The sequence below is a fragment of the Marmota monax genome, unplaced genomic scaffold (genome assembly GCF_021218885.2).
Source record: "Marmota monax isolate L192 unplaced genomic scaffold, Marmota_monax_Labrador192_F-V1.1 WCK01_AAM20220418_F8-fsc00072, whole genome shotgun sequence".
Classification (NCBI taxonomy): domain Eukaryota; kingdom Metazoa; phylum Chordata; class Mammalia; order Rodentia; family Sciuridae; genus Marmota; species Marmota monax.
The window spans coordinates 2759894-2776163 of NW_026692356.1; the positions used below are offsets into that span (position 1 = coordinate 2759894).

The following is a 16270-nucleotide window of genomic DNA, read 5'->3' on the forward strand; positions in this document are numbered from 1 at the left end:
AAGCAGCTAACAGTGAGCCAACACAGTAAAGTAGCATCATCTATATAGCACCTATTCCTTTAATATATTTAAATAATTCTATAAAATGCTTGTTCCTCAACTAATAGATGTAAGACAATCATGCTTTAACTGAAGATTAGAATATACGGATGAAAGGATTTCATACATATATAAAAAGATGGATATGTCTTGTTTTCTTTCCCCCAAAAAAGGTGAACGTTACTTTAATCTCAAGGAAATTCTTAGGTTTATAGCTTTTTGATCTAATAAGCCTTAGAACTTTAAAACTGGAAGAAGAATTTCAAAGTCTATTTAATCCAAATTTTTTAAAAATATTTTTTTAGATGTTGATGAACCTTTATTTCATTCATTTATTTTTATGTGGTGCTGAGAATTGAACCCAGTGCCTCACACATACTAGCCAAGCGCTCTACCACTGGCCACAACCCCAGCCCCCAACTTTGTTTTCCAATATATAAATCCTCTCAATGGAATTCCTGAATTTCACTGAACACTGAACCTGATATATGACTGAAGTGCTCAACACCCTTCCCCCAATAATATAAGAAATTATATTTAATTAATGCCATGTGCATACTGTATATTGCTACTGCATTATTTCTCCATCAATGTTATGATGAGAACATTGCCTACTTTGGAACTTGTGATAGCTCCCAGTTTTTTACAGGTAAAATCCTAGTATTCCTGTAATGACACTTGATCCTTTCCCATCTACCTGCCAAGCTTCTTTTCCATTGTACATAGTTCTCTTTGTCACATATCATATTTAATCCCTATTGTCTGAAGATGAATATACTTCCACATGCATATGCCTTTTGCATATGTACCGTCTATCTGAAATGCCCCCTTTCACCAAACTTGTAGTGAGTGAAGTTCTTGCTTCTCTTTCTGGATCCAAGTTGGCCATTACTATGTCTTCACTTAGAACCATTCCAGATTCATTCTACTTAGCACTTGTTACTTCCCCTTCTTGTCTGATTTATTTTATAGGATTGTTCATGTTATTCCTTTATACCTGTCCTCACCACAAAACTACAAATTATCTGAGGCCAGGACCTCTCTTACTCATTGTTATACCCACTCAAATGACCAGCAGAGTGCCTACCTAGTTTTGACAGATTAAAGAATGACTAGGAGAAATGCAGAATAAGGATATTACATCTGTATATTTCATATTTTAACAGTCTTCTGTTTGTCAAGATATACATTTTTTTTTTTTTAAATTTAGCCATGTAATTTTGGCAGAAGAAATAAGACTCATTACATTTGGAGGACAAATTTAGTGGACAGAAATGTATTTGTAATCAGATTTAGTTTCCACTTACTACTACTGTGTAACTAAATCTTTTTCTTTCTTTCTTTCTTTGGTACTGGAGATTGAACCCAGGGGTTTTCTACCACTGAGTCCTTTTTATTTTTTATTTTGAGAGAAGATCTTATTAAATTGCTGTGGATGGTCACAAATTTGCAATTCTCCTGCCTTAGCTTCCCAAGTTGCTGGGATTACTGTGTGTGCCATCATGCCCAGCCTAAATATTTTCAAATATTAGTTTTCTCATTTGAAAAAAGGAGACATTACTATACATATACTAAATATGTACAGTTTAGTCAAAGGGCAAAATAAAAATGAGCTAAAACCTATGAAAATAACTAATAACTTCAACAAATTTATAACCTAAATAACATGAGTTCAGAGAAGTAAATTATCCACTATCAATAAGTAATAAGGGATGAAGTCAAGTGCTATACAAACATCTGTCCCATTCTCCTCTATTATTTGACATTTGTCTTTTATGTCATGCAAAAAAAATCCTCAAAATTTTAAATTTAAGCTACTTCAAAATCTTTTGGAATTAGCTTATAGAGATAATCAACAAGGCAGGTACTATATCTTCGGTTTTTTTTTAAATTTTTTGGGTAGTTGTAGATGGACAGAATGCCCTTATTTTGTTTATTTTTATGTGGTGCTGAGGATCGAACCCAGTGCCTCATGCATGCTAGGTAAGCGCTCTGCCACTGAGCTACAGCCCCAGCCCTCTTTATCTTCTTTATAAAAGATTTCCACAGACCCAGTTTAGTGAAATTGACGACTACCATAGGTCATTGAAGGATATCTCATTAGCTAGATATTTTATTGTCAACTTAAAAATCATTGCAATCCCTATCAGAAAAGACATTTATGAAATACAGGACAGTCCAAATATTTACATTTTAAATTATTAAATTGATATTAGAAATTGAAACATTGGAAAATATTTTTGTGTTTTAAGAGACACTGAATGGAGTAAAGTATCTTTTCTTTTATACTCACATGATTTTAGTAGTTTGCTAGAATAAGGATTAGCCTCCTTTTGATCTATAGACATAGGACAAATTAATCCTTGAGAAAATTGTGATGTTTCAGATAGATGAGTTGAAATGGTATCTATAGAGTCTTGATTTTTTTCTGCAACTGGTGTGAACTATTAAAAAGAGAAAATTAAAGAAACACTAAAAGAGCCATCTTCACAGAAGTGTATATATTATGTTGAGTTTTTTCTTATCAAGTACTTACAAATCTCAAAGAACTGATGAGAGATAATACTTGTCCTGGGGTTCTTGAATAATCTTCTTTAGGTTTAGCCATTGAAGGTGTTGTAAGGATATCCATCATATTGATATCTATGTATGCAAAGGAAAGTATATGAAATTTCTTTAAAATCTTCATTGTCATCGACTAAGTTGATAATAAGAAATACTAGTTAATTAACTGAAATCATTAAAAAGTTGATAGAATACTGTCTTACTCAGGAATGAATATAACATAGAGAAATGACTCAGAATCCTATTAACTTTTTAGGGAATACTCAGTGACTGAAAATGAGTGCTACCCAACTAGCAAGAAAATGATCTTTTGGTAAATCAAATATTGGAAAAGGAGGTAGTAAGGAATTAATACAAATATGGGCCTCTCATGTTAACAAATATGTCTTAAGCTTAGGTCAAGATAGAAATTCATCTCTATTATTAACATGTTTCAATACATACTATTTTAAAATAATTAAACATTGACACATAACACCATATTATTTTCTTAGATATCAAAAATGGTATGAGAAGTCTAACGTTCTGTATATGGCATAGGACTTAAAAAAAGTAGACTTAAATTCTGAACTTAAAATTTAATTTACACCTCACACTGATGAAGTAATAAAAGCCAATAGGTGTCAGGCATGGTGGCATATGTCTATAATCCCAGCAGCTCAGAAGGCTGAGACAGGATGATCTTGAGTTCAAACCCAGCCTCAGCAAGGTGAGGTGCTAAGCAACTCAGTGAGTCCCTGTCTCTAAACAAAATACAAAATAGGGCTGGGGATGTGGGATGTGGCTCAGTGGTCAAGTGACCCTGAGTTTAATCCCAGAACCAAAAAGGGGAAAAAAAAATCCAATAGGTAATAGTAATTAATCTTAAAGGATATTTTATTAAAAAAATCAGAGTCATATGATATAAAAATAATTTAAATTTCTGATAATATCATCCTACTACAAATTTTTCCTCATTCATATTTTCTAATGATTATCTGAATTCCTTGGAGTTAGATTTGTTTCACAATTCAAAATGTTTAGATTTAAGAAAACTAATGGGATGAATGTACTTTATAGTATGGAATATCCTTATTGACATCTCATATAAGCAACTGTAATGAAATATCATTTCTGCAGCAAAATGTATGAATAATCACATGAAGCAGAATTAAGAAAGAATACAAATGGCCTCATATAAGCTGAAGTCAGTTTTTACCAAACTTAGGAAAAACTGAAAGGTATTCACAACTGTTTGAAAATTATAAAAAGAATTGTAGCACTACATATATTCTCAAATAGTTATAATTCCAGGGTTTATAATTCATAAGCTCAATTTTAGGTTACTGTTAATTTATTTAAAAAAATGCCTTTCCATCTTTCTAACCTTCTGCAGTGCATATGTGTTGTTGGGGACTGAACCCAGAGCCTCATACATGATAGGAAAATGCTCTACTACTGAGCTATATGCTTCTTAATAGTGAATACAATGTTTCCAAGATGACAATCTATCATCTATCCATGTTTCTGTGATGAAATTAAGTGACTTCTTATTTATATCCATTGGAAACAATGCTGCTACAAATAATTTTATTTGCATATATTTTGTTCTCTTGAATAATTTCCTTATAAATTCTAAAACATAAGATCAAAAAGAATTAAAACCATTTTTAAAAAAATATTTACAGCATTTCTTTAGAAAGCACTATGCTAATTTATAATGCCCATCAAAAAACTGTTTTTGTAGTCTCTTTAACTAGATCATCAGTATTCCTTTTTGATATATACTTAATAGTGTAAGATGGTTCATTTTTTAAAAACATTTTTAGTTTTAGATGACACAATACCTTTATTTTTATTTATTTTATTTTTATGTGGTGCTGAGGATCGAACCCAGTGCCTCACTCGTGCTAGGCAAGAGCTCCACCAATGAGTTACAACCCCAAAGCAGATGGTTAAACCTTTTTTTTTTTTTTAACATTCATTTTTTTAGTTGTAGTTGGACACAATACCTTTATTTTATTTATTTATTTTTATGTGGTGCCACGGATAGAACGCAGGGCCTTGCACGTGCTCATGTTAACAAATATGCTAGGCAAGTACTCTACTGCTGAGCCACAACGCCATCCCTGATGGTTAATTTTATAATTAACATTTATTAAATCACTACTTGAAATGAACATATTTTCATATATATAAATATGTGTGAATTATGTGTTCATTTTCTTTGCTCCTGTGTTTATCACTTAGTGATGGCCATAAATATTTGAATTAGTTTTCAGCTATTATTAATACGTCATTATATTTTAATAGTTTAGTCATTTTATTGATGCTTAAGTGTAAGGACCAGTTTCAGCAGGGAGAAAATTCAGAAGACCAGAAATTCTGAGTTCCTTTTGAACATCAAAGGCTTTTCAAGGACCTAATAATCACATGGGCTGGGGTTGTAGTTCAGTGGTAGAGCACTTGCCTAGGATGTGTGAGACCCTGGCTTTGACCCTCAACACCACATAAAAATAAAAAAATAAACTAAAGGTATTGTGTCCATCTATAACTAAAAGAAAAAAAAAGAAGAAGAAGAATCATGCCCATTTTTCATCTTTTTTTTTTTTCTTTGGTGTTTGGAATTGAATCCAGGGTTTCACACATGTTAGCATGTACTCTACCACTGAGCTGCCCACCAAGGTTTTCATTTGCTATGGGAAAAAAAAAAAAACACTATTACATTTTTCTAGCCTATTTTAGAAAAAATAACCATCAATTTTATTTGATGTAAATGAACAAAGAAAACAGTGTAAGTTAATGTCTCTAAATTTTATTGGACTTTTAAAAAGACACATTTACCTGTTATTTTTCTTACCTCTATTCAGAGTCACTTTGGAGAGGCCAAAATCTGTCAGTTTAATATGACCCTCATTAGAAATAAGCATATTATCTGGTTTCAAATCCCTGCACATACAAAAGGCACAGTGGATAACTTTAAAAGAAAGAGTTTTGATGTTAGAATGTCCAGGGTAAAAAGAGAGAGAGAGAGAAAAAGAGAGTGTTTGTTAAGAAGAGGCAAGTGTTATTTATTTCCTTTACAATAAAGGCACTCATTGGTAGTTTTGAAAAGTACAGAAAACAACTCTGAAAAGCAAAAACACCTTTTTTGTATATTTGAATCTACAAAAAATGTTAAGTGATTGTAACTAGATTATCTTTGTCATTATCCATTAATACAAATAATCTCATTAAATAAAATCAACCTCAAGTCATTCAAAGTACATCTCTCTCTTTAAATGAGGTAAAATTATGCTTTAACAGAGCAGAGTCACATAATCATTCTTTGTACAGAGGAAAACAGTGTAAAACAGCAAGGATCAATATAGCATGTTATGGTAGGAACAGAAAAGGATTCAATATTCCTCATATTAAAATGCTATCTATGTTCATGTTGAAAACTATAAAAACATAGGAAGGTAAAACAAGAGTTAATGGAATTTGTAAACTCGTATGAGTTGCTACTAAACTTTATATAACCTGGAAATATGGGCAGGTGGTTACTACAAATATTTGAGAGTCAAACTTTTTTTTTTTCTTTTGAAATATAGATTTCATTATGTTGCCCAGGCAAGCCTCAAACTTGTAATCTTCTGCCTCAGTCTCGAGATTGTAACCTCTGGTACATAATTTGATTACCTGTATTTTTAATAATAGTTTAGAGAAAAGGTGATCTTTACCTGTGGATGATTCCATGTCTATGAAGGTAGTCTAGTGCCAATGCTACTTCAGAAATATATTTCACAGCCATCTCTTCATCAAAATAACCATATATATGTAGGAGAGACTTTACATCTCCACCAATAAGATACTCCATTACCTATCAAAAGGAATTTAATGTTGTGGAATAAAAATAATATAATTTAAAAATAAAGTATTTGGGCATTACAGTCATATATTTTAAGCATGATTCTATTAATAAAACATTTTCTTTTTTTGTTTTCCTTTTAAATTTTTTGCAGTGCTGGGGATTGAAGTCAGGGCATTCTACAAAAAGGCAAATGCTCTACTATTAAGCTACAACACCAGCCCTTAAAACACATTTTCCTATTATGACTCATTATATATTAACACCAGGCTTGCACATGTTACTATATAATTTTTTTTTAAAGAGAGAGAGAGAACTTTTTAATATTTATTTTTTAGTTTGTTTTCGGCGGACACAACATCTTTGTTTGTATGTGGTGCTGAGGATTGAACCGGGGCCGCACGCATGCTAGGTGAGCGTGCTACCACTTGAGCCACATCCCCAGCCCACTATATAATTTTTAACTGGTTAATTTGAACAAAATCCAGACTTACAGAAAAATTCAAAGACTATTAGAATATTTTCATATATTATTTATCTAGTTTTATATGGAAAATATTCTAATATTCTTCATAATGTATATAAAATAAAATTTCAGTATATTATATATTAATATTTTATAGACTAAAAACAGTTAATATAATCAACATAAGCGTTTTTATACATGCATGTAAATGTTTAGACTAAACCATTTAATTAAAAAAAAATCAATGACAACATTACCAAATATGTATTATATATATATATTTTTAAAAAATATTTATTCATTTTTTTTTTTTAGTTATAGTTGGACACAATATCTCCATCTCACTTGTTTATTTTTATGTGGTGCTGAAGATCAAACCTAGGGCCTCACACTTGCTAGGCTAGTGCTCTACCGCTGAGCCACAACCCCAGCCTATATATATATATATATATATATATATGTATATATATATATATATATATATATATTTTTTTTTAATGACAGGATCCTGCTATGTTGTCCAGGTTTGTCTTCCAACTCCAGGTTCAAGAGATCCTTCTGAGGTGGGTGTGGTGGCACATGCCTGTAATCTAACAACTCAGGAAGCTGAGGCAGGAAGATCACAAGTTTGAGGCCAGCCTCATCAATTTAGTGAGGCCTTAAGCAACTTAGCAAGGCTATGTATCAAAATAAAATCTATAAAAAAGAACAGAATATGCAGCTCAGTGCCCCTGGGTTCAATCCCCAGCACCAAAAAGAGAGAGATCTTTTTGCCTCAAACTGCCAAGTAGCTGGAACTAAACACATGTACTACTACATCCAGCCAATGTGTAATTTAAAATTTTTTCCTGAAAAATTCAAGAATAAAGTTGAAAAGCTCATGACCTGTTACCATTAAATTTCTTATCATGTATCTCCAAGTAAGATACCATGATGTAACTAGAGTACAATACTTTTTTTTTTTTTTTTTGGTACTGGGGATTGAACTCAGGGGCACTCAACCACTGAGCCACATGCCCAGCCCTTTTTTGTATTTTATTTAGAGATAGGGTCTCACTGAGCTGCTTAGCGCCTTGCTTTTTGCTGAGGCTGGCTTTGAACTCATGGTCCTCCTATCTCAGCCTCCTGAGCCACTGGGATTACAGGCATGTGCCACCATGCCCAGTTTACAGTATAATACATTCAATGAATTTCATACCAATATAATCCTATTATCTAACATATAATCCACACTGAAATTTCTCTGACCATTATAATATTGTCTTTTATTAGCATCTTTCCTCACTTCCATTCTCAAGCCAGGACCATGCAGGGCTTTAGTTTTTATATTCAATCTGGCAGTTTTTCAGCCTTCATTTTGTTGGATAAAAACATTTTTAAAGAATATTGGTATGATACATTTTTTTTTAAAGAATACAGATCTCCTTGAATTTGGGGTTATCTGATTATTTCTTCATGATTTGATTCAGGTTATACATTTTTTTTTTTTTTTGGTACCAGGAATTTTACCCAAAGATGCATTACCAATTAGACACATTCCCAGCTCTTTTTATTCTTTTCAGCAGGGTCTTGCTAAGTTGCTTAGGTCCTCACTAAGTTGCTGAGGATGGCTTTGAACTTAAGATTCAACTACCTCAGCCTCTGTAGCCACTGGGATTACAGGCATATACCACCATGCCCAGCCAGGTTATGTATTTTTGACAAAAATATTACAAAGTATGCTGAATCTTTCTCAGTTATTTCCACCAGATGAGACATATAATGCAAATTTGAGAGGTTTGTATTCTCTTCCTGTTTTTTTTTTTTTGTAGTACTTGGGATGGAATGCAGGGTCTCAAAAATGCATGCTATAGGCAAGTGTTTTACCACTAAGCTACATTCCCAGCCCTCTGCATTTCTAATAAGATTCCAGATGATGCTGATGCTGCTTGTCTGTGGACTATATTTGGAGTATCAAGGATCTAAACCCATGGTGAAATTAGGTAGACAAGATTGGGTTTACAGATAAATAGGATTAAATTTCAAATATAAATAAAAATAGTGGTGGGGATGTAGCTAGTGGTAGAGTATTATCTAGAATGTACAAGCCCTGGGTTCCATCTTTAGCAATCACTCCCCACCCACCCCTCCCTTCAAAAAAGGAAAGAAAAATATTATAGTCGTTTACTTCTACTATTTCTAGGACATAACCTTTGGAAAAAATCTACCAAGTTGAGCAATTCTTGGACCTGCTCTTTCACTCACTGTTGGACTTGGTTTCAGGAAACTCCTGGTTTCACGTAGAGATAAATTAGAATTGATGTTATAGCCGTAGTCATGGCTTTGGGGAAGGGGGTCATACATACTGCATATGAAACAGTATTTGTAAAGGTATTAGAGGGTCTCAGGAAGAATTGAAGGATTAAATAACCCCTTACCTTCTTTGGATACGGCATAAATGAATGTTCCCTTTATAGTCTGTAAAGTTCCAAATAGTAAATATTTTAGATTTTACAGGACTTTATTGCAACTATTTCAGTCTGCTGTTGTAGTGCAAGAGAAGGCATAGATGTCATGTAAACAAAAGAATGTGGCTAGGTTTTAATAAAACTTTATTTACTCTCTGAATTTCAAATTTCATATAATTTTTTGGGGGGTAGCAGGGATTGAACTCAGGGGCACTCGACCACTGAGCCACATCCCAGCCATATTTTGTATTTTATTTAGAGACAGGGTCTCACTGAGTTGTTCAGTGCTTGGCTTTTGCTGAGGCTTGTTTTCAACTCGAGATCCACCTGGGATTATAAGCGTGTGTCATTGTGCCTGGAAAGTTCATATAATTTTTTTTAAGATGGACACAATACCTTTATTTTATTTATTTATTTTTATGTGTTACTGAGGATCGAACCCAGTGCCTCATGTGTGCTTCAAGTGCTTTACCACTGAGCTACAGCCCCAGCCCTTCATATAATTTTTATATATTGCAAAATGCTATTTTCTTTCCAACCTTTTAAAAATACAAAAATTATTCTTAGTACACATAGTATATATTTTTTCTTTTTGACTCTTGACAATGAATCAATCATTCTAAAAAGATCTCCATCTCCACTCTAAAAAGATCTCTTTGAATCTTATTTCCTGAAGGGTCTCTCTTTAACCTGGCTTTGAAGGTGAATTCCAACACAAATTTGTGTCCTCACTCAAACTCCTTTCCCTTTGAATCACCAGGCCTCATCTCCCACACAAAGGAGTTCTTTATAACCAAGTACTGTAATTTACAATTCATTCCAGTTTTGAATAATAAAATAGTTGGAAAATACTAAAACAAATTCATCAATAGTATATTTATTAAAGGAATTATGAAATTTATAATTTTATCAATGGAATTCTATGTTATCATTGAAAATGATGAGGTTACCATTAAGTAGAAAAAGCGTAATTATAGTATTTACACTATGATCACATTTTACCATTCAGTAAAGTTGTGGTTTGTCAAAAAATGTTATTTTTCCTGAATTAGTCCTTATGCAAAAAAAAAAAAAAGATCTCCCCACAGCTCCAGAAGAGCTTTAAAAAAACTTTCCAAACTTTCTGCCCATCCTAGTAAATCTTTATACCACATTTGACAGCAGTCTAAATATACTTGAAGATTTGCTAAAAGATTAGAGATGGATTAAATTCTCAGGTACCAAAAGAGTTCTGAAATTAGACATCATTTTGAAAACCCACCTAAAGTATTCTTTGGATAGGATTAACATCTAAATCAGTAGACTCTGATAAAGGAGATTACCTCCATGATGTGAGTAGCTCTCTATTAGCTGAAGGCCTTTAAGAGAAAAAAAAAATTGATATCTCCAGAGGAAAGGGAATTCTGCCTTCAGAGCTACAACTTCTAACCTTCCTTGGGTCTTTAGGTTAACAACCTACCTTGCAGATTTTGGATTCGTAAGTCTCCATAGTCTTCTGAGCCAACTGCTTAAAATAAATCTTTGTGTCTGTTATGTATGTACACACAAACACGTGCGTGCACGCACACACACACACACACCCTATTAGGTGTTTTTCTCTGGAGAACTCTAATACAACTGGTAACCTGGCCAAAATCATAAAGCTCTTGAGTGCCAGAATTCATATATGGATGGCTGAGTCCATGAAGAAAAAATGTAAAGCTATTTACTCACCAAATAGACATTGCTTGCTGACTGCAGTGAATAATACAAGTGGACAATGAAAGGACTTTTGCTTAGTGCCAGTGCATCTCTCTCAGCTTGTACCTGATGAGTCATATTTTTATTGATCATATCTGCTTTTTTGACAACCTATAATAGACCACATGACAATAAAAACATTTTATTTTTTATTACAAAGTGTCCTCAAGTTCCAACATTGCCATCATAAAAATGAGACAAAAAACAGATATCATTCAGACCTCACACTGCCACCAGGAATTGGTGCCAGAAAAGTAGTAAGATGGTCAAACAAACAGCATCAAACCATTATCTTCAACATAGAACTGCTCATCTTGGTATTAAATGGCAAAATTATCACATCCATTTTGAGAAGGAAAAAGAATTAAATAAATGTTCCCTGACTGATCTGCATGTTTACAGAAAAGATTCTGTTCTGTTATTATAAAAAAGTCAAAAGATAGTAATGTTCCTAATTATTCCCCAGATAACCAGGAACTTGGATACAGTATAATAGCACTATACATATATACACATCCCTGTGTGTGTGTGTGTGTGTCTTTATTTGTTTATTTATTTTAAACTTCTGATTCTCTGGCAGATAGGAACTGAATCAAAATGTTGGAAGTTTGTTTGTTTGCTTCACTTGAGCAAACTTGAGCAATTTGAGACTTAAAGTACCAAATGCCGTCTTACAGAAAACAACTAATTATATTTTTGAGTTTCAGGGTAATTGTCACAGAAACAAAAGTGTGATCTACATTAAAGTTGGAGCTCTAAACTGAACAGTAAGACACACTGGGATCAATTCTCAATACTATTACCAGGAAAAATGCATTTACCTCGTATTTAATACATCCATTAATACATGATAAATTCTAGCCTTACTGCCTTTCCTTAAGAAAACTAAAGGAAATTGATAAAGGAAGTTTATAACATGATTTCACCTATCATTCTACTGGGTTGGGAACTCTGTGAGGACATGTTTGCTTTGTTCATTACTGTATCCCATATCCCCAAATATTTATTTAACAAATTAATTGCTGCTTCCATTTGAACAATTGATAATGATTGATTACTATGTACTGTAGAAGGAAAAGCAAAAATCTTGGGAACATATAAAGCAAGTAACAATAAATTTCAACATGATGAGTCTGAAAGATCAAAGATTTGAAGGAGAGCAAAAATGAACCTTAACACAAGAATAAGATAGGTGAAGAGTCAGAAGGGTGGAAGAAAAGCACTTAAAGAGGAACAAACATAAACATAAGCTCCAAGGCAAGAAAATACACAGGTTAGGGGGGATAGTCCAATTGGTGTTGCTAGAACTTGGGAATGGAAGGAGGGGTTAGTAAAAAGAATGAAAGGCAGAATTGTGAGTACTAATTAGGAGTTATGATACCCAAATGAAGTGGAAGAAAGTTAAACTGACTCAGGTTTCTAGTCCAAAGGAAAGGGGAAATGGAAGTGTTATTAAATGAAGAAGGGAATACAGGAAGTTCAGAGTTTAGACAGTAGGTGGAGGGGATTGTTTAAGATTTGGCAAGTATAATTTGTAGATGAGTGATAGATATTCACTTGGCATTGTCTAACAGGTAATTCAAATTTCATCCAGTCTGTTGGATTTTCCGTTCCTTTACCTCCTTCACTCAGTGCTGAAATGTGAATAAACTGAATCCTTGGGAGTGGATGAGAACCAAGAGTGGACAGAATAACTTCAAATACATGTTGAGGGTTTTAAGAATGATATATACTGTTTTAAGAATAAAAGAATCGACTTAGCACACGTTTCAGCTTGCTCTTTAGATGGAAATATATCCTAGACATCACAATGGAAAGTATGAACAAAAAAAAAATAAGATTTGTTTAATGAGACCTTTTGGTTGTATAAACGGGTCAAAAATCTATATCAAAAAATATAAAATGAAAGCAACTATTACAAACAATAAAAATTCCAACCTTCATCCTGGTAAAGGCCACATTAGTAAAAAGGATCCAGAAGATACATAAAATGAATAGGTAATACTAATTTTAACAATTTCGTAACAGATTTGAAAACAATGCAGCTTCTTTCTGGTTAGGATCAAATTCTAAATCAGTGGCTACAATTTAATTAAACTGGGACAGAAAAATTTCAGCGTTTCTGTATGTCAAAGCAAACATCAGCAGCTACTTAAAACTTTTTGGATTTAGAAACATGAGTCAAATTCGGATTAGGCATGAATCATGGCTGTAGCTTTAAGTCCGTCTTGTACTAAAGGTCCACTGACCACCTCAATCAAGTCCCTTTTCCTCTGGCCTCAGTGTTCTTATTTGTTGACACTGTCTAGGGCAAAGGGAGTCAAGTTTTGCACTGGGCAATGTCTACTAAGATGTGGAGACAAGGGCGGGGAAGGTAGGGCAAAGGCCACCCGCCTGACCAGATCCAAACAGAAGTCAGTTCGCAAGGTTCTGCAGGCTTCAGCAAGCCGGTCCAGACTAATTACTGCAGCAGCCCCGGAGCCTGCCCAAGTCAGAAGGCAGAAAAGAGGGCCGCTCGGCTGCACGCCTTCCCTTTCTTTACTCCTCGACTTCCTTACCTTCACTGCATACAACTTGCCGTCTCTCTGTCCCAGGTACACTTTCCCGAAGGCGCCGCGGCTAATGGGCTTCACTATGGTGAAATCCTCAATGGAGGGCGGTCTTGGCACCGGGATCTTATTCACGCATTCTCCTGCCACCGCGCCTCCTTCGTTCTCTTCGCTCCGGGCAGTGGACTCCATCTCTGGACAGCTCAAATAGAGAACAGCCGGCCAGGCGCCACGGCCTTTCCCAGCCGCAACTCCCGCCAACTGGGTTCAAAGTGAGGCTCCGCCCACACCGCACGCTGGCCGTGACGTCACCGCGCCACCGAGCCGAGTCCAAAGCAGCCCCGCTCTGTCACCTCCCTTAACTAAGTACAGTTTCCCAATAGGCGTGAGGTCTGGGCACTGGGAACACTTGAGTTCCGCACAGAAATTTCGAAGGCGGTGACTCACGGCCCGCTGACACATCTTGTTAGGAGGGAGGAGGTTCAAATAGTTCTGGCCAACAGGAAGAGGGACAACTGGGACTTGAATCTGAATCGCGGGATTTGAAAAGATGTCTCCCCGCCTCCCAACGAGTCTGCTACGAACCTGCCCAGGTCTAGTCCAGACCTGCAATTTACTCCTCCCTTCCCGACCTGTTTGGTCTGTTTAAGAAAGCAGTGGCCCGAGATGACGTTTGGAAGCCAGGGAAGCCACCGAACGTGTGAAACCGGATGTGCAGGAAGCGGGTAGCTGACACTGTTACCTGACTTATTAACAAAATGTAATCTTCCTTACGGAAAGAGGCTAAGACCAACAGGAAGAAGTTTAGATTTATTGCAGCCAAAAAACCTCGCAAACCTTCTTAGCAACCTTCAGAACAATACGTTGGATAAGGAAGCTACAGGAAGCCTGAGAAAGGTTCAACAGGGTGCATGCTGTTCCCCCTTATAAAGTGGGGTGAACCCACGCTACAAACAGCTTAAGGGATTCCGTTCCTTGCCAACATCCAGCAGCTCAGTGCCCGCGGACGTGGTAGCACCTCAAGTCTCTGAAAAGGCGGGGCACCGATTTGCCCCGGAAGTACTGTTGCGTTAACGCCTTGCCTTCCGGGGCAGATTGCTGTTGTAGCAGCTGTAGGAAGGGGAGGCCATTTTCCGTTTCTGAGAAGCGTAAGGAGCAAAGGAAGGGAGAGACAGAGGGGGAAAAAAGGGGGGCTCAGCGCCTCCCTGCCGGGCCAAGAACGGAGGACAGTTTCGGCAGGCGGGGGAGGTCGCTGAGGGCCCGGAGATGTTTTCCCTGACGAGCACGGTGCAGCCCCAGGTGAGCCCTACTTTCAGCGTGTTTTTCTGCGGCCCTGCCCGCGGATGTTTTCCAGTTGCCTTCGTGGAATCGGTTTCTGGGAAGCGAACCAAGGGAGGAAAACGATTAGCCCACGCAGAGTCCCGAGGTTGAAAGTGGATCAGGGGATAACGAAGAGAGTAGGACCGGAGACTTGAAGGGCTGACAGCGAAGCATTTGGGTTTCGTGGGGAGAGGCGCGGTATAAGCGTGATGGAGATCGGGGCTTATCGGATTGATTGCGTGGAATTTTCTGGTAGAGAACCCGTCAGGCATTGTTCAGGGCCGGACATTCTGGGCTGGGGCCTGGGGAAATGTCTCCTCCTGGATGTAAAAGTAATGTTCTTTCCATCCTTTCCGAGCTCTTTTTTTCTACTTGCAAGTGAATTTAACCCAAACATTCTATAACAATTTTAATAACTATCATTTTTTTTTCTATTTAGTCAGAAAGAACTAATAAGTATTCTTTCTTTTCTTTGAGTACTGGGCTTGAACTCAGAGGCATTTGACCAAAGATCTACTTCCCAAGCCTTTTTTATTTGATTCAGGGTTTCGCGAATTTGTTGAGGCTGGCCTTGAATTTGGTTCCTCCTCTGCTTCACCCTCCCGAGTTGCCGGGATTACAGAGGTGATTCATCATGTCCAGTTTATGTATTTTGGTGTAGTTAATTTGCCGTTAAAGTTTTGATTTCAGCCTCATCCTCATATTTTTGTGAAACAAAAGTTAAGCCAGAGGGGGGAGAAAAATTCTAAAGTGTTTTGATCCTCTTTGAAAGATAATCAGTTGTGACAATGTTTGCCCTTTATTCACTTCAAAAAAATTTTTTTTTCTTTTGATGGCAACTTTTTCTCATTAAAGAATACTTTATTAGTTTCTGTAATCACACTCGCTTAGTTGAGACCATACATTTAATAACAGTGTCTTATCCCTTTACAGAGAAAAGAAATAAGCTTAACATTTCTAGACCAACATGACTGTTAATTTCTGAACAATGCCAATTCAACAGGTGAACTGGGATACTTTTTCCAAAGTTGTCAAAAATTCAAATTACGTTTAAAGATGTGTATGTTTATATAAAAAGACCAAGGATAGTAGTATGTTTTGAGTTATATAAAAAGACCAATAATAGCACCAACAGTTTTTCCATTGTATGCAATCATTAAATAAAATTGTACTCTCAGTACACTTCATTAATGGTAATATTTTGATAGATTTCTTTTATTTGTTTATTTATTTGTAGTTATAGATGGACAGAATGCCTTTGTTTATTTTTATGTGGTGCTGAGAATCAAACCCAGTGCCTCACAGATGCTAGGCA

The 16270-nt window shown here is 35.7% G+C and overlaps 2 protein-coding genes across 3 annotated transcripts in view; one reads left to right on the forward strand and one right to left on the reverse strand.

Moving 5' to 3' along the window:
• The window catches only part of Mastl (microtubule associated serine/threonine kinase like), a 33063-nt gene extending 18395 nt beyond the window's left edge, over nt 1-14668 (reverse strand). For both annotated transcript variants that reach the window (XM_046442303.1, XM_046442302.1), the window contains exons 1-6: nt 13645-14668; nt 11060-11197; nt 6306-6445; nt 5444-5532; nt 2576-2682; nt 2333-2483 (exon numbers count right to left, since the gene is read on the reverse strand). In XM_046442303.1, the coding sequence (XP_046298259.1) occupies nt 2333-2483; nt 2576-2682; nt 5444-5532; nt 6306-6445; nt 11060-11197; nt 13645-13827 (808 nt within the window). In that variant the 5' untranslated portion in view covers nt 13828-14668. The remainder of the gene's footprint in view (nt 1-2332; nt 2484-2575; nt 2683-5443; nt 5533-6305; nt 6446-11059; nt 11198-13644) is intronic.
• Nucleotides 14669-14716: 48 nt separating this feature from the next.
• Yme1l1 (YME1 like 1 ATPase) overlaps nt 14717-16270 on the forward strand; it is a 46732-nt gene continuing 45178 nt past the window's right edge. Inside the window, exon 1 of the mRNA XM_046442305.2 lies at nt 14717-14934. Coding sequence (XP_046298261.1) covers nt 14902-14934 — 33 coding nt within the window. The 5' untranslated portion in view covers nt 14717-14901. The remainder of the gene's footprint in view (nt 14935-16270) is intronic.